This window comes from Mchenga conophoros, linkage group LG1, assembly GCF_057382185.1.
Source record: "Mchenga conophoros isolate Kocher_MC1m ecotype Shallow Benthic linkage group LG1, M_conophoros_male_GT1.1, whole genome shotgun sequence".
Lineage (NCBI taxonomy): Eukaryota > Metazoa > Chordata > Actinopteri > Cichliformes > Cichlidae > Mchenga > Mchenga conophoros.
This window is the reverse complement of record NC_140526.1, coordinates 23,490,014-23,513,678: the sequence shown is the minus strand read 5'-3', so window position 1 is coordinate 23,513,678 and position 23,665 is coordinate 23,490,014. Positions and strand designations below refer to the sequence as shown.

The following is a 23,665-nucleotide window of genomic DNA, read 5'->3' as shown; positions in this document are numbered from 1 at the left end:
TGAAAATGAGGGGATAACTATTATAATCAACATAAAAGTGAACACTTGGAAAATGAGTGCAAAATCAAGCCAAGAAAGCAACTTAAAAAAAAAAACAAGAGTCTCGAATGAATGAAAAGTGATCTTTGCAAATGTATCGGTGAACTCAAACAAATTTTTTTCCTGTTTCCACAGTGACCTGAGCATGAACAACATCACTGAGCTTCCAGCATACGTATTCAAAACCTTCCCCTATCTCGAAGAACTGTGAGTACATGCCCCCTCTAAATGATGTATTTATTCTGTGCAGTGTTGACATGAGGGCTGGTCTTTATGATACGCACCTGGGTATTTTAGCTTGCACTGTAAAGTGCACAGAGCGTGCCCTTCCTCTTAGCTGAGGGAGATAAGCGTAGCATTAACTGAGGTTACGAATCACTCACCATTCACGAATTGAGCAAGGGCAATAATAAAAGGTGCAGTAATGCTCAATTAAAAAGGTGAGGTAAGACAACATGCATTGAGGCAACGATCATGTGACATCCTGTGTGGATTTTTGCTTTTAAGGGATTATCAGGGTGGCAACAGCACATCTGTGCTCTGGGGCTTTGTTGGAGTGGAGTTCCATCTAATCTTCGTGGGTGTTATTTCTTTGCTCTTTAAATACTTTGCTGTCTGGCTCGGCACTGCTGAGTGCCAGAGATAAAAATCTGTCTACCTGGTATCAGGTAACACGCAGCCCCGAGAAAAATGACCAGCGAGTGAACGTACTCGGGCAGTTCCAGCTCCACTTGACTCGATGCGGTTGTGTACTTTTTTTGTTGTTGTTTTTTCAAGCCCCTTGTGCATCTTTCAGTCGGCAGAATCTTCATCGAGTGTACCACTCAAACCTGCTTTGTGGAAGGGGCAATTTACTTTTCATCGCATTGTGTGTAGGAATGCAAGGCAGGAAGGAAGAGGGCAAAACAATGGTTTCTATGGAAACAAGGCCAAAAAAACCCACCCAGTCTCGCTGCCACTTCTGTCTTGTCTTAGATCATCAAAACTGTCTGACTGCCGATGAGCTGTCTGTTTCCGGAGAAGGCATTTCCAGGGGTCTATTGATAAAAACCCTTAGCTCATTTTTTGTGTTTTTGTTTTTTTACATTTCTTTCTCAGAGCAAATCAGCAGTATCAGTCTTCAGTATTCAGTGAATTCTGGTGGACAACTGTTTCGCTTTAGGGCTTCAGCAGTGTCAGTCAACCAATGCATGGGCCCTGAGGGTAAAAAACAGGGGGAGAAAGAGATCAGGAGGAGAAGGGGGGGAAAAAAGAAAAAAGTGCAGGCCGTCCCTTTACAGAACAGGAGCACAGAAAAGGGAGGAATATTCCCTCCTTCTTAGTCACGCAATCTTCTTCACTCTTTTTCTTTCTTGCCAAAGGCACAACAAAGCTCAACAGACGTGATGACAGAGGTATTTTCTGTCTCCCTCACTGTTTGTTTATATTCTTTAAAGTAACCTGTGACTGATTGGCTCTCTGTGTATCAAGAGGGAATTGCACTCAACTGAGTCAGTCAGCATTGATATGTTTAGTTTCGTGAAACAAAGATTTAAAACATTAATGTGTTTATTATTTTTAGTCATCCTTGTTAAATATTTTTGGTTGCAGCCGCATGGTCCACATCTTTTTTCTCTTTTGTGCATTGAAATGGTTACATAAAAGTTTCTTTATTTCTGATAATTATAAGTTGCAGAATCTGGCATATTATTTTAGTAAATGTAAGCTTATGTATTTGTTTTTTGTTTTTTTAGTTTCTTTTTAAGTAAAGTTAATATATTACAGTGTAATGAAAATTGTTGAGTTATAAAGTATATAAAGAAGAAATGGTGGTTCTGTAATGGGATTTACTCCGTATTCCTGCTTTTATAACATGGTTTCATTTCTGAGAAGTTGAAGTTCCAGCCATTATTGCTGGGCAGAAGACGATACGGCTCAGATCACGTTCAAATTGTTATTGTTCACTATCAGATGATAAACCAGAGGAGTTCAAATCCAAACCATAGGACTGCGTCTGCTGTGTGTAGATAGGAAATGACGTCAGGCCTGTATAATCACAGGTAACTGTACTAATAGTTGTACAAACAGGTGTGCATTACACATGTGTGGGAGGGGGTCCTTGTTTTGATTTACCCACAGTAGTTTACCAGATAGAAAGTAATCGTGTTGTTTTTATTTACTGCTACAAAACTGTGCATTTTCTAGTGAATTTGCTGTTGACAGAGGCAGACCTGTGGGAGTGGTATTGCACAAGGAAAGGATTTAGCCTTTCCTCAGTGAAATCCATCAAAGCCCTGAGGGGACATGTGCTGAATTTGCTGAAAGATGCAAGAGGCGGGGAACCTTTTTAATGTTGAGAAACCTGAACGATTTGTCAAACTGTGTTTGCGCGTCGTAATTAGCGGCTTGTGACAGTCACCACAAGCTCTGGGTTGTGTGATCGAATTAGCCACATTGGTCACTATCTGTTGGAAATGAACAAGAGTGACTCAACAGTTACTGACAAGATTAATGTCATGTTTGATTTATAGGCGTCTTTATGCGTGTGCCAACTTGCTACAGTCACGACTATACCTGCAGACTGGTCTTTAATAATTAGAAGTCCAAATTCTGTTGCAAGACATCATTGTGACAACCTTTAAGTCGGAAGTGAAACAAATGTTTAGATTTATTGGTTGATTTGTTGGTGTTGTGAATTACGGGCTTCTGCTTTGGAGGTTATAATTGGGTTTGTCTCAAAGTGTGAGGTAGCAGCCTCTAATAGCTGGCAAACATTCACAGTTAATACTAAATGTTAAGGTCATGTTAACATGCGTATCATGCAAGTCCAAAATCAGAATTTGTCAAGTTATTTAGATGACTCTAACAGAAAAAAAGAAACAAATATTGAAAACATGTTTTTCATGCTTTTTGATTTTGTGATAAAGTCAACAGTGGACCCAATTTGACTATTGAAGCAGGAATATTTAATCTGTCTGATTTGTCTGACCAGGAACTTCACTGCTTCATGTATTGCACTTGATAAGCTTGCAGCAAAGTGGCTGTGCCTGATTTACTGTGATGCATAAAATGGCTTGATGGTATTCTGCAATTAAATTGTAATATTTTTAAGTCTGTTTCATGTGAACAGATATAAACTCTAACAGAAAGCAGATTTAATAAGTTTAATATTGTAGATATAGTTTGCTAATCTACAGCACAAGGCCCATTATGTACAAATCTTGCAAGGTTACCTGATGTTTCTTTGTCCGTTGCATCCAGTTTGTACCACTAGAAATCACCACTAAATTACTTAGATAATGACAAAATATCTTTTTCTCAGGAAGGTTCTGTATTAATCATCTGTGGTACAATATGCGTACATGTAACTATAAGAAAACTGCTTAGTGTTTAAAGAACATGTATAACAAAAAAGTATAACACCACAGTAAATGTATGACAGGTTTGTTACTCAGCTCAAACTTCACCATGAGCTCGGCTCATGTGAAGCGCTTCTTAGAAATCCTGTTCTGACCACTTGCAGGCGCACATTTGCAACGCACCGTTGATTTCCCCCAGTAACAAAATGTAAACCCTTGAACTTGAATTTCATTTTGGAAAGTGTGCGATGACGTTATGGCACACGCCATGGTTTAGAAAGTTTCCGCCAAAGGTTTTCCCTCAGATGCCTCAGGGCTTTACAAGCCTGGGGGTAGTGCACAATCCCTGTCAATGATCAAATGAGAAGCACCCAGTCTGATATTTGCTCTCTGGACCCCAGCCCTGCTTGTATCACAACTGATGGTCTTCTGCATGAAGGTCGGGTCAGTTTGACACAGAAGTTAATGTTTTCTCTCTGCATGAGTTTAAGGGCCATGCTAAAGCTGTGACAAATGAGGATGTGCAGGTGGTCAGCACGAGACTCCTGCAGACTGTTCCAACATCTGCAGCAGTGCCGACAGAGACGCAAGACTTCACAAGGAAACGATCTTGAAGGGGGAGAGCGGAAGCATTTGAATCTATTGTGTTTTTTGCTTCTTATGTGTAGAGTTTACTAACTTTCTGACCTGACCTCTTCCTTAATCCAACCAATTAAATCTCTCAAATAAATTTGAACACGTGACATGCAGAGAAAGACAAATTTTAAGTCGGATAAACTGTCTTCTAATACACTCAGCCTTGATTCTCAGGCTCACACCCAGCAGCTCTTGTTGCAGGGAATTTAGCCTGGCCTGACTCGCATTGCAGAGTGATAAATCTGTTGCTAATCTCTCAGACTAGATAGGATACTTGGTCTCTGTATCCCAGTCAGTCTGTCCCATGCTTATTTACACCCATATTTCCTATATATTTCCTGTTTCCAACAGGAAAGGGAGTTGTCCCCTTAGCCTCAAATTATTCATAAATGCTCTGAAGGAGCTGTGTGATGATAAATGTAACAAGGCAGCACTGTTCAAAGGGAATAACTCTGCTTGTGTCAGCCTCAGAGAGGTGAATTATTTTTCACTCTCTCTAAAAAGAGCACTTCATAGTCATGCTTTGGAGGCTCAGAAAGGGATTTAAGCAGGGGATATCCAGGAACAGCTCTAATCTCTCATGGGTGACAGATGAAGTGACAACAGGCCAGGGGCACAGACGCATGTCTTTGACACTCCAGGCCCCGTGTTCACCCTGAGAGCTGGAACATGATATGCAGAGACGCTGGATATGAAGAAGTCCTCAACTGAATGCATAGCTTCAGAAATATAACAGAGTCTGCAGTTTTCTTACACTCTGTTCTGTTTTTGCTTAAATGCCTCTTGCAGCTTTTGATCATTTGAAAAATGTCTTAAATACAAGTTTGACTCTCTCTCTCTCACCCAGTCGACTTCCAGGAAATGACCTGTCGTTCATCCACCCCGAAGCCTTTTCTGGACTGCATCAGCTCAAAGTCCTGTAAGCATTTGCCTTCTCTGCCAATCTCAACACTCACATACCCCCGCAAACACACACAGACGCACTTACGGCTGTGACAGTGTTTTCTACACACTGGGGGAGAGAGTAAATATTGCAGTTTGCGGGAACATTGTGGCAGTGTCAGTTACTGACAGGCTGGGCATATACTTGGTTTAAACTAAATGTAGTTTTCCACCCCTTCCCCAACTATGACTGTGTATATGGGAATCCCCAACAGAGAACTGCGTACATGCTCTGCTTTAAAAGCTAGAACTCCAAAATTTACATCAGGCAGCACACCCTAGTGTGCTTGCACACAGGGAGTGACAAACAAAGCACAGTCCTGTAGATTGTGCACTTAGCCAAAAGTTCAAAGTCCTGCTGATATACAGGGGAAGTTTTGAATAGAAACTGCAAACAGAAACACATGGAAACATTATATGTGCATGTCAGATCCAGTGATTTATTCATGTTACTTATAAGTACACAAATGAAAATAATTGGCTTCAGGCAGACTAAGTTAATGTTCACTTCAGATCAGGGTTTCTTCATATTTGTTTGCAAACTTTAGACTTTAGAGTTATTGTTAGACAGGAATGTGATGTTGTTTTAAGTTTATTAAACACACAAAAGTTGTGGGAGATTTTGTAGACTTTAGGTTGTCTGTATTTGCTCGGGGAAACTCCGTTTTCTAAAGCGAGTAATAATAGCCAAAGTGAAGCCACGTGATAGTGTACGAACGGGAACCTCAGGAAATGAATTTATTTATTTTGTAACAAGAGTTGAAATAATTGAAATATTCAGATATATTTTTTTCCAATTTGTCCTCAGGATGCTCCAGAATAATCAGCTGAAGACGGTGCCAAACTCGGCACTGAAGAACCTTCACTCTCTCCAGTCTCTGTAAGTCATTTGCATGAACACACGTACACACACACATGCAGCATGTTTAAGCACGTGCCGGGTATTGTCTAGATAAAAATCCTTCAAGGATTCAAGTGGACCTTCCTCTCCTGCATCAACCTTGGAGGAAGCGATGCACAGGCCTGCTCCAGAGATTGTAATAGTTCTTTGTTATTGTATTACAGTGCTGTTTAGATATATTGTTTGATTAGTTATAAAAGGTTGTAAACTTCCAAACGTGGTCTCACAGGGGAAATAAAGTTTAGCCTCAACTCTGGACTGAAAACTGTCTGTTTTGGATTGCTTATGGAAAATGTGAATGGTCAAAAAGTGGAGATGCTGTTTTAAGTCCTGCTATTATTACTATAAACATACAGTGTTTCTATTAGAGAGGCTCAATCAATAACTAAAAAGCCTGTTTCTTCTAGAATTTACAGATACTGATGTGTTTTAAGTGTGTACTTAGGAATATGTACTGTAGTAACAAAGCACTCTTAGTGTATTAAGCAACTTACGGTGTGGAAATGGAATTTAACGTCAAACTAACAAGCCCATCCAAGATGGGTACTCACAAAGATGATAATGAAGCAACAGTAGCACTGCAGGACAGTTTATCTACTATGATATGTAACGATAACATTTGCTGCTGAAAATTTGCATAACAAATGTATGCAAATGGGTCTGTACTGTGCAGCTGAGCTTTTAGTTTCATGTTGTGAAAAACAGGAAAAAAAAATCGGCTGCGCTGATTTTTACTGGGATTATTTTTGGGGGGAGGGCTGTGTTGTATCTTCTTGCTGTGTTGATTAGTTGGCCCACAATTTTGGTGGTAAACATCTATGAGAGGGATCGCTTTTAAATTTACCACAAAGATTCCCAAATGTCAGATGATAAATCCCAGTTACTTTCGCAGTACCGCTATGTGATTCACAGTACTACCGTGTGGTTTAAACTGACTCCCAAAAGTTGTCTTCAGCAACTAATGAATAACTGAGTATCTTGGTTTTCAGCTTGTGCAGTATTTAGGATGTATTGTGTGTTCAGTACTAACTAGTAAACATTTATTTACTAAGCTGCAAAAATTAAGACAGTGACAGTTGTAAGCACTTTACCTCCTGAGCTTCATCGTGTTAGTGTTGACGTTGCAGATGTGTTGCCGTTAGGATTTAGCTGAACGCACAACCAGCATTATGTGTGACCATTAATAAACAAAAACATCAGTTATGTCCAAGTCTTTAAAAACACGTGCTGAATTTTTCTAATAACTGTTCTAGATGTAAGCATTTGTGCTGTAAACTGTATAGCCTTGTTGTCTCATGCCTGAGTGTGTGGTGGAGTTGCATTTATGTTGCGCACCAGGTGGACCAAGTTCTTGTAGATAGTGGCTCCTGTTTAATGTGTGACTGTACACAGAAATTTTACAGTAACTAAAATGTTGAGAGTGATTGTTGAAATGATTTATTTGCCTAATCTGTTTTGAGGCATTTGAACATTCTTTCAGTCATATCACATTCTTATCACTCCGCTGCTGTATTTGTAGGTGAGTCTTATTCAGCCAATCCGTTTCTAACGTTTCTGTTTGTTTCTGGAGTTTTTACGTTTGTACCAGTTTCTTCGAGACACCACCTCTCTCCAGCACCGTGCCTTTGAGTTTGACAGAGACTAAAGTAGGAATGCATCCAGCTGGAGAAATGTGCTGAAAATTCTGCCTTCAGCTATAATCACTCCTCTGTATCCCTCCATATGTCCTCCCTTTTCTTTTTTCCGGCTTTCTTCTTCCTTTTTTAACAGATGTCTTTTCTCTGTTGGGGTTTTAGGGTCTGTAGCTGAAGTATTATGCACTGGCAGAGTAAGGACTTGGTTTGTATAAAGCCTGGAGAGAGCTAAATGTCAATCATGTCTGTTTTTCTTACAGGCCAGACACTTGAGGAATTTTGAGGGAGGGTGAGACACTCAGTTAGGGAGGATAGCAGGAGAACGTAACGTGGTTATGGTGAAAAGAGCACTTGTGCATTCATAATACTGTTTAAATCCTTTTTTTTTACCTTCTTGTTTATTTTTTTTTAATCCCAAAACTGTCAGTGATCAGAATTTTAGGATCTTGTTGGATCATTCATTGTACACGCAGATATTGCTTTTTTAAAATGTAAATTCTGTGAATTGTCTACAAAGAATTTGAGTTTGCTATATATGGCTACTAAATAAACATTCATGTCTTAGCTACGAGTTTGTGGGGACGTGGAGAATTTCAGGTGTTTCACTGTTTCTCAGAAGTGAGGGTTAAAAGTAGGCTGTGAGTTAAACCACTGTGGCAAAAGGGCCTGTCTTATGTTCTATAGAACATGCCAAAGAAACATGATGATATAGGTAATTTGCTTTTGACACCACCTAATATACAACATGGATAGTTTAAGAAAACGAGAGAAAGTAAAGAGAAAGATTTCCATTGTTGTCAGTAAAGTTATGAATGTGTTACGCCCCACTTGTTATGTAATTTAAAATAAAACCCCTTTTCTATGAAATTCTGGTATTAGTCTCCATATTTATGTTGCGGCTTTTAAGCCGGGTTGTAACAGAATGTTTACGTGTTTAATACAATTTCTATCCAATTAAATAAAGTAGTAAGTATTAGTAAAAGTACTGGTTCTTATATAGTGCTTTTCTGCTCTACCTGAGCAATCAAAGCGCTTACTTGCCTAATTCACACAAGCAATTTTTACTGTGCGCAAGTGCTTCCTGTCTAACATTCACACTCTGATCGATAGGGCTGCACGATTTTGCATAAAATGAGAATCACGATTTTTTGGCTTAGAATTGAGATCACGATTCTCTCACGATTTTCTTTTCTAGTATAAATATTTATTGCACTTATTAACTCCACATCAACTTCGTAACAGTTGAGACTGAACATAAAAACGATAAATAAACCTAAAAACAACAAATGTCTCACGTTTTGTTGTTGTACTGCTTGAAATTCCGTCTCCACCGTTGCTCGACACTGTGTGTATAGAGCAGGTAGTGCAACAATAGAAAAATAGTTGCGGGACGGCACTGTGTAGCGTTTGTCTAGGGTGTTGATCATTTTCCTAAATCCCTGGTTTTGCACAGTGTTGATGGGAGCCATATGTTTGGTCAGGTGATAAGTGATAGCCTCCGTAATTTCTTTGTGCCTGCGGGAGTTCGACGTGTATAGGGAAGCGCTGTATAAGGTTCCCGTTATTGATGTTTGGGTGGTTGACCGGGACGGATTTTCTCCTGTCACTTTCTCGTCATCCCTGACGTGCTCTCCGTTGTTTTTTCCCTGCTAATTTTAGCATCACTTGATGGATTGTCGGAGCATTACGGCTATCGTAGGCAGGAGCCTTGCGGAGTGATACGTACTGTGCTTCAACATAATATTACCGTATTGTGTGTGTATAACTTCTTTTTAAGTTTTGTGGATATTAAACATGGTTATGCTGAGGATATGTCAGCCAGTTTTCACTGGAAATGCCTTTTGGTTAAACTGTCAGCAAGGAATTTGCGTTTGCACTGTTAAATTTTTATATTTTTACAGCTGCTTGTTTCAGTGAAAATACATTGATGGGGTTTTTTGCACTAATAAAGTTGTGGAGTTGTAAAGTATTTTGTCTCGCGTCAATTATATTGTCAGTTATATCGTTATCGCAAATTTCCAAATATATTTTGTGATAAATATTTTTGGCCATATTGCCCTGCCCTAATATACTGTATATATATTTGCATAACAAATGTATACCAAGGGCTCAGAGAAAAGCTCAAGAAAATGTAGAGGGTGAAGGTAACGGTGCCATTATTGCAATGTAATTTCTATATGTATTTATTAAATCCAATCCAAAGTACAAATGCGTTTCCTATTTGCTCTGTTTTTTAGTCGCCTGGATGCCAACCATATTACAACTGTTCCAGATGACAGCTTTGAAAGCCTTCAGCAGCTGCGCCACCTCTGGTTGGATGATAACAACCTGATGGAGGTGCCCGTCGGTTCTCTGAGGCACCAGGCGAACCTTCAGGCTCTGACGTTGGCACTTAACCGCATCCTGTACATACCAGACAACGCCTTTGCAAACCTCACCAGTTTAGTTGTACTGTAAGTTATATTAAGCTTCTGTTTAATTGTGGTTTAGAATGAAAATCTGCACAGTAGCATTTGAGCGCAAATGTTTACAGTGTACTTGACAATTGTTTCTGGCCAGTCGGGCCAATGCTGCAGAGTGCAGGGCGGATGATGAACGTCATAGGGCACCAAACCGCCTTGTGCCTTAACTTTAGATGGATATAAATCTATAAATGATCTGTTGATAGTTGGTATAAATATCAAATTATTAACATCATGTTTAAGTAGCCTGCCTGTGAAACAGTTGCCATAAAAGTAAATTCCCCAGGATAGCTAAAGGACCTTTGCATGCAGTTTTCATAGAACTATACACAGAATAACTCAGCAGGAACAACTTGTTGGTGTACTTTTTGGAAAAACTATAATTAAGCAGGCAATGCGACTGCAAACATTCACATGGCCTGAGGGAGATGCCAAAGTGAAACTCCTCGGGGGTGGGTTGTCAATAAGATCAGGACGATTCTCAGGTTATAATGCCAGCACATGTTAACTCTCTATAGGGTGAGTTTAGCTATAGTTTAAAGGTACTTAGGTTTCAGAGTCATGTGTAAATCTCTTCTACTTGGCTGTATAATTAACATCATGTTAGTAAAATCTAAATGTATTGCCTGTGTTCCCATCTGAGTTAAGTAAGCTATAGTATGTGTTTTTTCATATATCATTTGTATTATTCTGTCATCACAAGTCAACATAAAATACCTTTCTTTGAGCTGAGCTTTAGCTATCAATGTATCCTCAGCTTGACTGCGGGTCAAACTCCAAACACAGACATACCATAGTTTATTTCCACAGCTTACAGCTTAATAAGTCAGCTAAACAGGTCGCTACTCATTCTCTGCTGTGTTTATGCACGAGGGCGTTTTTGCAGTGAAACGAGCCACAGGCACTGGACATCGCAAATCAATGTTAGCAAAATCTTTGTAAAAGGAGCTTGATGCTGAGCAGTGATGCAGAAGTTATGTTGTTTTATGTATTAAGGGAAATCCTAAAACCATCCTTTGCCAGGAGCTTGTACAAAAATGCGTTGCACTGCGAATCCAAGGGATTGTTCCAGACCTTTTTTTTTCACTGCTGCTGTTATATGTTCACATAAACACACGCTCAAGAACACACGCATTGAGTGGCATTGCTGCAGGGTTAGTATAAACACGTCAGAATAAACAGGAAGAAAAGACCTTGAATCTATTAGGCGAGGAGGACTCTTTGCATATACACATACAGCACAGACACCTGATTCACAAGCGCCATTCAGAAATCATGCATGGGATATTTTTGCAAAAGCTAAAAAGTAAATTAAAACCCACGAAGAATGATTGAATTCTTTTATTTCTCTTTGGTACGACGGTCTTGCAGATCTGTGTTTTACCTTTTTCAGGCATCTTCACAACAACAGAATCAACGAGATAGGAGACAACTGTTTCTCTGGACTTGTAAACCTGGAGACGCTGTAAGTACACAGCAGTATGGTAATTGTTGTCGTGTGTGTGCATGTGTGTGTGTGTGCGTGCGTGCGTGTGTGTTGGTGCTCCCACCCTCCTGTGCTTCAGTCCTCCAGACATCATTGTGTCCACTTCCTCCTTTAATTGCTCTAGGATAAATAGAGCAAAGTACATGATGCTTATCAAATCTGCCCTCCCACTGTTCACTTCCTACTGCCACAGAGCCATGAAAAACCTTTCAGTGACAGCCGTACCTCCTGGCAAATGGTTACTGTACAACACATAATCTGGTGGCACTTGCTCTGAGCCATTGTTGGTATTTACAGACACAATGACACAGCACAGGGGACACAAGTAAGCTTATAAAACTAGTGCAGTATTACATTTCAACAGTTTTTTTAATGTATCTTTTTTCTTTAAGTGTGTAATATCTGTGGAGGCAGGAGGTTTAGCTGCTGACAGAAAGGTTTGGTAAGGACTTGAAGGGCTTTCTTTGCTTTTGCTGAATAGTGATTCATTCATACATTCAGGGGCAGACTCATTGTGGGTTATTGCATATGTTTATTAAGCAAAGAAAAATGCTTATGACTGAAACTGAATATGTCACAGTTCTGGAACCTGAACAAGGATATTGTCAACAATATTTATTTTTTTGCTTAAAATATGAACCGAGTAATAAATTGATTAAAAATGAATTATTAACTAGTTTCTTACAACACAGTGTACTTGGAAGCATTCAGTATTTTAATATTTAATAGATTAATGTGCTTTTGTTATATTTAGAGAAACGAGCAGGGGTTTTTTCTGGAGCTAGGCCTTTGGGGGAAGAAACAGGCTCAATTGATCAGTAGATCATTAGAGGCAATAAGTCTCTGTTACCTTATTTGACAGAAATCAATGCATTTCCCCATTATGTGTGACCATTAATAAACAAAAACATCAGTTATGTCCGAGTACATGAAACCCCAATTAACAAAAGTGTTTATAAAATATTTACAGGGCTGATAATTTTCCTTTGACTCTGGCTAAAATGTGTGTGTGTGGGGGGGGGGGGGCACGCAATATTGCGTGACTCTGTGCTGGCCTTAGTCACAAAACCAGTCTTTCCTCCTAATTGTAGATGTCCTTGTTTGAATGTTGCATTGATTTTTGGATGCGAAACAGGATGGATGAAACTGCACTGATTTCCTGTGTCTCTCTCTGTCTAGAGATCTTAACTTCAACAACCTGAAGGTTTTTCCCAAAGCAATACAGGCCCTCCCCAAACTGAAAGAGCTGTGAGTATACTGCCCCATTTCTACTGCCCGAGAAAGACATTTTGTACTGTTACTAAAGTCAGGAAACTTTTAATGCCTCACTGAGGCAAGTTGCTGTCTTTTTTTCTGGTTTAAAAAAGGACAGATGTGTAATGAGGAAAATATTAATTATATTAAATATTAGAGGATTAGACACATGTATACTGAAATTATTTTAAGCTACCTTCATTTCTGTGACTGTTTCTGTTTGTCACACACAGAAACAAAATATTCTGTTGACTTTAATGCTGTTACATCGTTATATATCTGAGCTTTTACCTTTTGGATATGATGTTTAAAGAGAAATAGATAACATGTTTTTTTGATAAAAGTTTTTTTAAAGCATTTGACACTCACTGATAGAATCATTATGTCTTTTTTTTTTTTAAACTTTGGCTTAGAGTATGTGAAATTAAGTAATGTGTATGCCACGTGTTGAACTGTGGAAAGTTTACTGACACTGCCACCTTCTCTCTTTAGTGGGTTTCATAGCAATGATATTGCTTCCATACCCGAGGGGGCCTTCCACAACAATCCCCTGCTGAAAACCATGTAAGGTCCAACTCTCCCCTCTGACTTGCAGACACTCATTTATAAACAGACATGGCACACTCATAGCTTAACTTTGTAAATACGCCATATACAAGTTTGAGGCTTCAGAAAGATGAATGTCCAGAAGATGGTGCCATTCTTGCATAGTGAATGACTTTTGCTTTGAATTCTCCCCCCTCTGCTCTCCCAGACATCTTTATGACAACCCTCTGTCGTTCGTGGGCGCGTCAGCTTTCCAGAACCTGTCCAGCCTGCACTCACTGTAAGTCCCTCCGTCAGGCTCAACTCCTGACAGATGGTAGTGCTGAATAAAAATATATGAAAAAGGCAATTTGAATGTGCTCTAAGAGTCAGTCAGTCTTATTTAAGTCACACCATCTCACACTTTGATCTCTGTAATAATGATTTTACTATTCTTCAAACTTGTGTTTTCAGGATGTTGCGTGGCGCCAGTATGATGCAGGACTTCCCCATCCTTACATGGACTAACAACCTTGAGAGTCTGTAAGTGAACTCAGATGTGGCATCTTTCTCTGCTTGTGCGATTTTGTGTTTCAGAAGTGACTGAGTAGCTTTTCATATTCAGGACCCTCTCGGGCACCAAGATATCATCCATACCCACTGATCTGTGCGAGGACCTCAAAGTGCTGCGAACGCTGTAAGAAACATTCTCTTTCCTGTTACCTACAGCAGGTAATTGATCATTAGGAAAATACAAAGAGAGCAGAGTAGGTCGAACAGTGCATAGTGTTTTAGTAAGGTCTGTGCACTCATTTTTACAGACCAGTTATCACTGAATGGAACAGTCCAACCTTTTTGTCTTTGTTCTTTCATTTTAATTTGTCCCAGTTGTGCAGTTATTGAAGCTGTTTCTTTTCCTCCATCAGCGACATGTCCTACAATGAGATAAAACAGTTACCTTCCCTCCAGGGCTGCACCCAGCTGCAGGAGATGTGAGTGAAGATCGAAAAGCCATTACACAAAAGAAAGCTTTAAAAGGCAGAAAAAATAAACAAATAAGGCGATTAAAGAAATGTTTGCTTGTTTATAACCTGATAAAATTATGTTTCCCATTTACAGAAACTTTCAGCACAATCATATTGAAAAAATTAACCGAGACACTTTCCAAGGTCTCTCTGCTCTCCGTTTACTGTAAGTCCACTTAGTCATGCACTTCCTTGATGCAATATAAACAAATGTTTTTATGCCTGATTTGTGAATTCACTGAGTTATGTTACACAGAGACCTGAGTAGAAATGAAATCCGAGTTATCCACAGAGATGCTTTCCTCACCCTCAGGGCGCTCACCAACCTGTGAGTAGGACCTTCAGTCACACTGTTTGGTGTCACTCTCTGTGCCCTACAAAATTAAACTGTCTGTGTGCAATCATTTCTGCAGAGACCTGAGTATGAACTCTCTCACTGGGATTCCAACAGCTGGACTGAGCGTGCTCAGTCAGCTGAAACTCTCCGGGAACCCGCAGATGAAAAATGTGCTAACTGCAAATAACCTGCCTAAACTCAGGTGAGAATGACGCTGTGTAGGCTGAGGACATGTAAGTGTAAAATACACTTGCATGCTTAGACAAAGAGGGCAAGTAGTTTTCAAGAACTGAAAAGCATACATGGTGCACACAAGTATAAACTGAACAGTTATCCCTCAGTACAGCAAAGAGAAACAAATCAACAATGGTATAGAAAAACTGAGGAAAACACAACAGCTTCCACGAATGAGGAGGCTAATCCACATCTAAATACTACTATTGGAAGCAATCAGAAGGGCCAGAAATGTATATATGACACTTAAATCTGCCAGTGCTATTAAATGATAAACATTTTCTTTTTTTTAAGGTCCATTTCTGTCCCTTACGCCTACCAGTGCTGTGCATTCGTTGGATGTGACTCAGTGACGACTTCTTTTGAGAAAGAGCACATGAAGAAAACTGCAGGTGGGGATGGCGGACATGTTAACTGCATGTGTTATTGAAGTAAAAAGATTGTTTGCAGTGTTAGTGTTACTCCATCTTACTAACATTAAAAATTGTGCTATATTTCCTGGCTGTCATGAGGTTGTAAAATTCCCCAAAAAAAGATATAAAAAAATGTAAATTACATTTAAATTGAAAGTATCACAGAGAGCTTAAACAGCAATGTTACTAGTTTGGATTGAGTTTAAAAAAAAAAAAAACACTTTCCCCTCTTAGTATATCCATTTTCTTTCTTGTTGCAGGTGGGGAAGATGTGGAAAAAATCTCAATGGTTATGCATTGTTCTCCTTCACCAGGTAGTCAGCTTTTGTGTTTATCAATCAGTGTTAAAGATTTGAAATAATCCCAAAAAAGATAATAACTAAATTTGTCATATTGTTGGCTTTTCAGGAGCTTTCAAGCCTTGTGAACACCTCTTGGGTAACTGGATGATCCGTCTGACAGTCTGGTTCATCTGCCTGGTGTCGCTGGTCTTTAACAGCCTGGTGCTGGTGGCCACCTTCTCTCCCTCACATCGAGCTGCTGCCCATTCCCACTGCCCGACCCCGTCTCTTTCTCCAGCCAGGCTGCTGATGGGGCTGCTGGCTCTGGCCAACCTGCTCACGGGCTTGTACGTCGGCGTGCTGACTGTGCTTGATGTTGCTACGTGGGGATCCTTCGCTGAGTTTGGGGTGTGGTGGGAGATGGGACCCGGCTGTCAGATCACAGGAGTTCTGGCCGTCTTCTCGTCAGAGTGGTCAGTCTTGTTGCTGTCGTTGGCAGCCGTGGAGCGCAGCGTGGCCGTGCGGATGATTCTTGGGAAGGTCATGATGTCGCCCAGGAGGAGTGCCAGCAGCCGTCGCGGGTGCTTAAGAGGAGATCGACGCTTCAGCCTCGCTGCAGGATTGCTGGCGCTGCTGGCCGCCGCTGGGGCCTGCCTGCCTCTCGTGACCTCCGGTGATCAGTCTTCGTCTCCTCTCTGCCTGCCGTTTGCCGGCGGTGAGCGTCCAGCTTTGAGTGTTACGGTCATTTTGGTGCTGCTCAACGCCGTGGCCTACCTGTTCACCGCAGCTGTGTACACCCAGTTGTACTGCACACTGGGCAGGGTGGAGCTGGCAGATCCGGAGCAGACGGGTGCCCTGAGACACATCGCCTGGCTCATCTTCACCAACTGCATCTTCTTCTGTCCTGTGGCAGCATTCTCTTTTGCCCCCCTCCTGACTGGCTCCTCAGCTGGTGGCCCGGAGATTGCCAAGACCGTCACCCTCATCTTCTTCCCGCTGCCCGCTTGCCTGAACCCAGTGCTGTACGTGTTCTTCAGCCCAGCCTTCAGGGAGGACTGGCTGAGACTACGCAGTCGCAGAAGTTCAACCAGGGAGATGAAGACCACCACAGAAGGTCACCGAGATGACAGTGGCGGAGGGTCTGAGCTCACAGACGGGGGCTCCTCCACACACCTGGGCTTTGACTGTGGGATGTACTCGCAGCTTTGCGGTGAGGTGGTTGTTTGTGAGCAGTGTGAGGCAGCACTGCGTGCCAGGACCTGCTCTTCCCCCTCGTCCTCCACAGTCTGTAGACACTTGGTCAAGTCCCACAGTTGTCCCACCCTCCTGGTTGGAGCTGCGGCATACCAGCGCTCGGAGGGGTTTTGGGGAGACAGCAGCACGCCGTCTGCACAGTCTGAGTACGCAGACGAGGGGGACTCTTTTGTGTCAGATAGCTCGGACCAGATTCAGGCGTGTGGCCGAGCTTGCTTTTGTCAGAGCAGAGGCCTTCCTCTTGTACACTACTCATACAACATACCTCGAGTCAAGGACTAATGACGCATCTGTGTCATGTGAACTTGGATGCTACAAGAATAAACGTTTTTATATCAAACAGCAAAATGTGCCAACTACCCTACGATTCAGCAAGCACTTAGTTTCTAATAACTGTGTTAACAGACACAGCCAATCATTTAAAGGGAACTTGGTTTTTTGAACTGAGAAACAGTTTCTAGGAGACCTGAACCGAGAAAGTTGCATCACAAACTGGTCGACAAAGGATCTCGCAAAGGAAAATGTTGCCACCGGTGCCTGCGTCTGCAAGCCTCCATGTATGTGTTAATGATTTTTTTTGCCCTGTTTCACCTGTACTTATAAGCTTTTAAATTTTTAATTATTATACATCTTGTCAATTTTTAAAGTTTCTTCACAGCAACTTTTGATTTCAGAATTTTACATTTTACAAAAATGTAGCAAATGTAATAATCACGCTAAACTTTCATGTATGAATGTAACTTTCAGGTGGTCTTCACCTAGCGGGGGGGATAATATAAAGTCAGCAATAACTTCTGCCCTGCCTGCGTGTGATTGTAAAGTGTCTAAAATAGTCTAAAACAAACATGTCTTTACTTTAAGAGAATGTGATTAAAAGTAGCAGATATCACTGTTTCAGCAACAACTAGGCACAGCGGATGTGAAAGATTATTTATTGTTTGAGTAGCATTAAGTCTCTGGCTGGGTGGAGACAGTTTCTGGCCTCTGAATGATAAATACAGTGTAATAACAAGCATTCACCAAAAAAACAGCACCTTTATTAGTTTTTCCTCACCAAAAAACCAAAACAAGCACTCTCATGCAGGTTCATGTCACAATTTTTGATCTTTCTTATGGAAAATTCCAGTTATTTTAAAATCTGGGCCTTATTTTCATATTTGTTTTTCCTTTTTGAGCTATTTGTTTGCTAAATTACAGAGCGATGCATGCTGTTAGCCTTTTCAGTACAATGACACTTAAATGAGATCTGCCTAGGCCTGATACTCAGATTGGTTGTGGCCTACAGGGTGATTGTTAATGGTGCTGAATGCAGAGTATTTATAAGCATAAACTGCTCAAAAATTGAATCCTATGAATAATAATAATAAAAAAAGAAATCATTTAAATCACAGGAATAAACCAATATTTTGGGAAATGTGCTTGTTTGCTTAGAGCAGACCTTTCCAAAGTGTGGGGCCCGCCCCCCTAGGGGGGGCGCAGAGCCATTGCAGGGGGGCGCGGTATGAAAAGGGGGGGAAAAACAAAACGCATGGACACTGCTAGCACGGGGCAGCCACAGAAACGCAAAGCAGGAGATGAAGCATAGCTGAATATGTTTCCAAGGTAGTTGCCAAGGTAGGTCTCCCCTGCATAATTGGTTTCCCCTTCGTCGGGAGCAGCGCTGGGCTCTCCAAATCACGGACAAACAGCATCCCACATTCGTGATTTTTAGTTCACAAACACTTGTAATGACTAACTACTCCTGACATTTTGGAGATGTTAGCTCTTTATACAGTAAAGTTGCAGTGGGATACAAATAATATCAGGCTGATCCTGCCACGATTTGTTCCCCCGGTTCAAATCACGGACAAACAGTATCCTACAGCTGTTTATGTTTTTAAACCCATTTTGCACAGAGAGGCATTTTTTGAAAAATGTATTGATAGCAATGTTGAATATTATTACACAGGAAAAAAACAACTACATGTAAAATAATTACACCGTGACGCCTTTGCCTTTCTAAATAGAGGGACAGTAACTGTGTATGTATATGTAAGCGTGTAAAACCTGCAGATAGAGACAAAATACTGTTAATCTGACTATCTGCCATTCTGCAATTCATCTCATGTAAACAATAACGTGGCGCACAGCGTGACGTGAAAAAGGCACATACCTTTGACGCTGCGTGACGAGCTCTGTATTCCTCGTAAACAGGTAGACGCAAAAAAGGAGTTTTAAAAAGTCGGTGATTCGAAACGCAGTTTACGTGTGGACGAAACAGCTGCGTTGTCAAAAATACCCGTGTAGGTGCGGACGTAGCATAAAAGAGTTAGTAGTTTATTTTATTACTACCTGTAATTTATTGCAGTTTACTTGTATTTGCTTAATTGTTTACTAAATGTTTGAGGTGTGAAATAAACCGCAATGGAGCAAAATAAGGGTGTGTGCGTGCGAGGGGGGGCGCGAACATTTTTCTTGTAAAACAGGGGTGTCAAACTCAAATACACAGTGGGCCAAAATTCAAAACTGGAACAAAGTCGCGGGCTAACGTTAATATTTATTGAAAAAAAAAAATCTTCCTCTAGATATAAGAATGAATCTTTTCTTATGGACTCAAACAAGTTTTGCTGAAAAACTGAATATGGAACAAGCAAAGCTTAATACTAAACAATATATATATTAGCTGTATAATACCAGTAGGCCAGCTCTAATAGTAATTTGGTATGGCTTCGCGGGCCAAATGTAATTAGGCTGCGAGCCAAATTTGGCCCGCGGGCCAGAGTTTGACACCTATGTTGTAAAACAAAGGGGGGCCTAGCAAAAAAAATTTGGGAACCACTGGCTTAGGGTAAGATGACAGCCAGCAGCTTGTTAGCTTAGCCAGGCTTTTTCTTTTGTATTCGTTTTTTTATCCACCTGCTGCTCTAGCTCTATGTTTAGCAAACATTTACAACCCTGGATTTACTTCAGAGCATGGAAACTCACATATATGTTGCAAAAAAAAAGGCAATAAACAGTCTACGAATTTAAATCAGCTACATTTATGCTGGTTATACTACAAAAAAGTGCAGAGCTACCCGCTGTGGTGACCCCTTGTGGCAATGGAGCAGCCAAAACTTGCTTTTTATATACTATTGATTGAAGTCGTATACATATTAAACAGATTTTGGCTCATGAGCAAGAAAAAAAAAACATGAATATCATCCAAGACAAAAACATGAATGTAATACTGCTTTCACTTTCACGTGATTTGAACACTACACAAGACTGGCAGCCAGCTGAGTTGACAAGATGGTGCATTAGCATTGCCAATAAGTATGAAATGGACGAGGGGGCGGTTGTTAGTCACCCACAGATATTTAAAGACAAGCATCTGCAGTGTGCTCTTGTATTAAAAGGTATTTGTGTGCAGGCTGTGTGTTTCCTGTATATGATGGATTGACTAGTAAATATGTGATGGTACAAAAAAAAAGAAGGAAAATAAGGCCTTGATTTAAAAAGAAAAGGAAGATTTATCTATAACAGATTGACTACTTTAACTCTGCTGTTTGAGACTTCTCAGACTTAACTGAGAAGTTATACTGAGTCCCGTCCGTCTAGCTGATCAGAAAAGCATTTTTTAATGCTTCAAAGTAAAATGTAAGTCTTTCCATCCTGAGAGCTGACCTAAGTGAAGCTGTGTTTGACGAGGGATTGGCTGGTGTTGTGCTAGAGCATGATTGTACACATTGAGGTGGATACACCCTCTGAGCATGTATTCACAAGTGCACGTCATGTGAGCGCTTTGGAATTCAGGCAATGTAGGGAAACATTTTCTTCCACCAATAAAAAGTTCTTGTGTTCTTCTACTGCAACTTTCAATTTCGGCGTTTCGACTCCTATCTTCTGTTTTCACACACCAGACAACTGAGTGTGTAAATAAGTTCACTTACTAAAATGTCTCGCTGACTGTTTGAGATGTCTGATGCGCCACGTGGTGAAAATGTATGCATCTCTTTCTTTCTTTCTTTCTTTCTTTCTTTCTTTCTGTGTAGTTTTGATTATTGTTATTTGTTTCTGTGTCTGTCTGTAAATTATTTGAACACAGATAATCAAGAATGGGATGCTAACTACGGAAGCTACCTCCTCAACTGTAGTGGCTACCAACAGTGATTTGTTCATTTTTTTGTTTTTTCTTTTTTTTTTTGCATTCTTGGCTTTACATTGACAGAGGATAGGTGACAAATTAAAGGAAAACTCAAATGCCTGACATCCATGCAGTGGGGTGGATTCGGAGGCTTTGCTGTGCTTTGTTGTTATGTTTAGGTCTGCTTGTCTCTCTGCAAAATAGAACTTTTCCTTGGCGACTAGCTACACAGCTTATCCTGTGGTGACGCATTTCTGTCATCATATGAGCAGTCTCTTCCAGGATGATAATCCCACAGGGCATGAGGGATCATTGAATCGTTAATAATGTTTGTCATGTGTTCACAGTCGCCAGATCTCAGCACCTATGGGAGATTGTAGACTGATAAGTTAGACGGGGCTCTCCGGCACCGTCATCCAAACAGACTTGTAGAATAAATGAATGAATGAATGCCACACCTTACATAGGGCTTAAAGTTGGCCTTTCCTTTAATTTGTCACCTCTGTTTGTACATCGTTTTAGTTCTTTGCAAATTGTGGGAGGAATCTATGTACTGTATACTGTGATTTTTTTTTAACCAACCGTAAACTATGAATTTTTTTGGTTTTATGTTTTATAGGTATGAACCTGCAGAATAATACAGATTATATATAAAGTATCTCACTTATTGTCAGTTTGAATTAAATCTTACTAGTTTTACACGTGAGATCTCCCCGAGTTGTTTTTATTCTGTTAAAGTAGAAAAAAAGCTATTTCTTTAAATTTTGAATGAATAAAATTGGATGAACACAATAATTCTTGTACTTTTGTGTTGCTTTTAAGACCATGAAAGTCCTATTCACAAACCAGCATCTGGCAGTATATGAGAGGAAAGGTCATTTGTTTGCTTGCTTGTACCACATTTGAAGTGACTTGAGCCAGTTGCTCTGTCCACATGTTCAGTTGAGGTACAACTGATGAATTAAAGTGAGGAGTTATCAGTCTTATTACCCAGTATGTGATGGATACACAAAACTTTGTACCATTTCTGCCACTAAATGTAAATTACAGAAACTTAGTTGATCTTCAAGCTAACAATGTGATTAATTACACAATGCTAGTTCTGAGCCAGAGCCTTAAAGCGTATAAAACCAGGACAAGGCTTCTTGGATGGAGAAATGAAGCCAATGTGAAAGTGTCTTCAACCTGCCTGCAGTGTCTCTGAAGGCCACCAGATGGCGATAGTTGTGGTTGCAAAAAGACTGCCGGTCCTGTAGAGGTCTATGGGAAAATTGCTCTCTGTCTTGACCTCTCTGAAGACTTTCTTGCTGAGTTTATGGACTCACTTAACCAATTTGGGTCATGCTGAATGAAATGTAATTCTGTTTTGTAACTCTTCAAGATATTCTATTTCAAAATGGTGGATTATATGTGGTATGAAACCGCACACTCATTGGCTAAAGAGATATCAGTCACTAGTCAGTAGCTAGTGAGTTGTCAAAACACCTTGCAAAAAACAGAGATGCTCTAAAGCATTTATCAAGTATGTTCCAGGTGACCCTGTGACACGTACAAGGCTCTCTGGATCTTTTGCAGCTGTACGCTGAAAGGGCACGGGAAATATTTACATTCAAGGCATCAAAGGAATAACTGTTGAGTGATCTTACAGGAGCCCACTATGGAGCAAAGCCAGAATGTGCTCTACTCTACATTTACTCACATCCCGGCTATTCTAGTCCTTCACATAGTTCAGGCACATGCCTTACAGCTCTGGCTTTAAAAAGGCTTTGTTACAATAAAACTAAGCTTTCAGAAACTCGTATCAATTGCACCAGACTTCTGAGTATCAGTGGCAGGCTTTGGGGGTTTTCAAAAAATCCTTGCTGCACTATAATGTAATACCACCTACATATACAGTGCACTTCTTGATTTCTTAGGTTTTTTTTTTCATATTTCACATTACTGTGGATGAATTTTGGCCCACTCTTCTCTGTAGAATTGCTTTAATTCAGACACATTGGAGGATTTTTGAGCATGAACAGCCTGTTTAAGGTCATGCAAAAACAAGTCTGTTGGATTTAAGTCCAGAGATTGACTAGGCCAATCCAACACCTGCATTCATGCCATGCAGAGGTGGACTTGCTGGTGTGTTTCTAATCATTGCCCTGCTGCATAAGTCAAGTACTCTTTACCTCCGGATGTTCTCCTTTACTGGTAGAGAGCAGAATTCATGGTTTCATCAACTATGGCAATTTGTCCAGGTCCTGAAGCAGCGAAGCAGCCCCAGAACATCATACTACCACCACCATGTTTTACTGTTGATGTTCTTTCTATGAAGTTTTAATGCAAGATGTAACAGGACTCAAACTTTCCATAAAGTTCAGCTTTTGTCTCATCAGTCCACAGAATATTTCCCCAAAAGTCTTGGGGATCAACAAGAGGTCTTTTGGCAAATTTAAGATGAGTCTTTGTATTCTTTTTGGTCAGCAGTGGTTTTCTCCTTGGAGCTCCCCTATAGATGTGATTTTTTCCCTTTCATATTGTTGAATCAAGAACTCAGACCTTAACTGAGGACTGAGGTCTGTAGTTTTTTTTTCTTTTTTCCAAAAAGAAAAATGTGATTAATCATAGTTAATTCATGATTTAACACGGTGGTTGTAAGTCTGTTTTGAATTTACTCAGGTTATTTTTGTCCAATATTGTGTAAACTTTGATGATCTTAAATGTAAATGTGAAAAGAAATTAAAAAGTAGAAAGACAGCAAATACATAGTCCTCACAGCTCTGTACACTACATGACTGAAAAAAAATCACTTAGTAA

At 40.3% G+C, this 23,665-nt stretch overlaps 1 protein-coding gene across 1 annotated transcript in view; it reads left to right on the top strand.

Annotated features, from left to right (window-relative positions):
- The window catches only part of lgr4 (leucine-rich repeat containing G protein-coupled receptor 4), a 32,933-nt gene extending 11,272 nt beyond the window's left edge, over window positions 1-21,661 (top strand). The window contains exons 2-18 of the mRNA XM_085270731.1: window positions 175-246; window positions 4,861-4,932; window positions 5,764-5,835; window positions 9,728-9,943; window positions 11,346-11,417; window positions 12,618-12,686; window positions 13,185-13,256; window positions 13,447-13,518; window positions 13,692-13,760; window positions 13,843-13,914; window positions 14,144-14,209; window positions 14,337-14,408; window positions 14,499-14,570; window positions 14,656-14,781; window positions 15,108-15,205; window positions 15,487-15,540; window positions 15,635-21,661. Of these exons, the coding sequence (XP_085126857.1) occupies window positions 175-246; window positions 4,861-4,932; window positions 5,764-5,835; window positions 9,728-9,943; window positions 11,346-11,417; window positions 12,618-12,686; window positions 13,185-13,256; window positions 13,447-13,518; window positions 13,692-13,760; window positions 13,843-13,914; window positions 14,144-14,209; window positions 14,337-14,408; window positions 14,499-14,570; window positions 14,656-14,781; window positions 15,108-15,205; window positions 15,487-15,540; window positions 15,635-17,043 (2,755 nt within the window). The 3' untranslated portion in view covers window positions 17,044-21,661. The remainder of the gene's footprint in view (window positions 1-174; window positions 247-4,860; window positions 4,933-5,763; window positions 5,836-9,727; window positions 9,944-11,345; window positions 11,418-12,617; window positions 12,687-13,184; window positions 13,257-13,446; window positions 13,519-13,691; window positions 13,761-13,842; window positions 13,915-14,143; window positions 14,210-14,336; window positions 14,409-14,498; window positions 14,571-14,655; window positions 14,782-15,107; window positions 15,206-15,486; window positions 15,541-15,634) is intronic.
- Window positions 21,662-23,665: the final 2,004 nt, after the last annotated feature.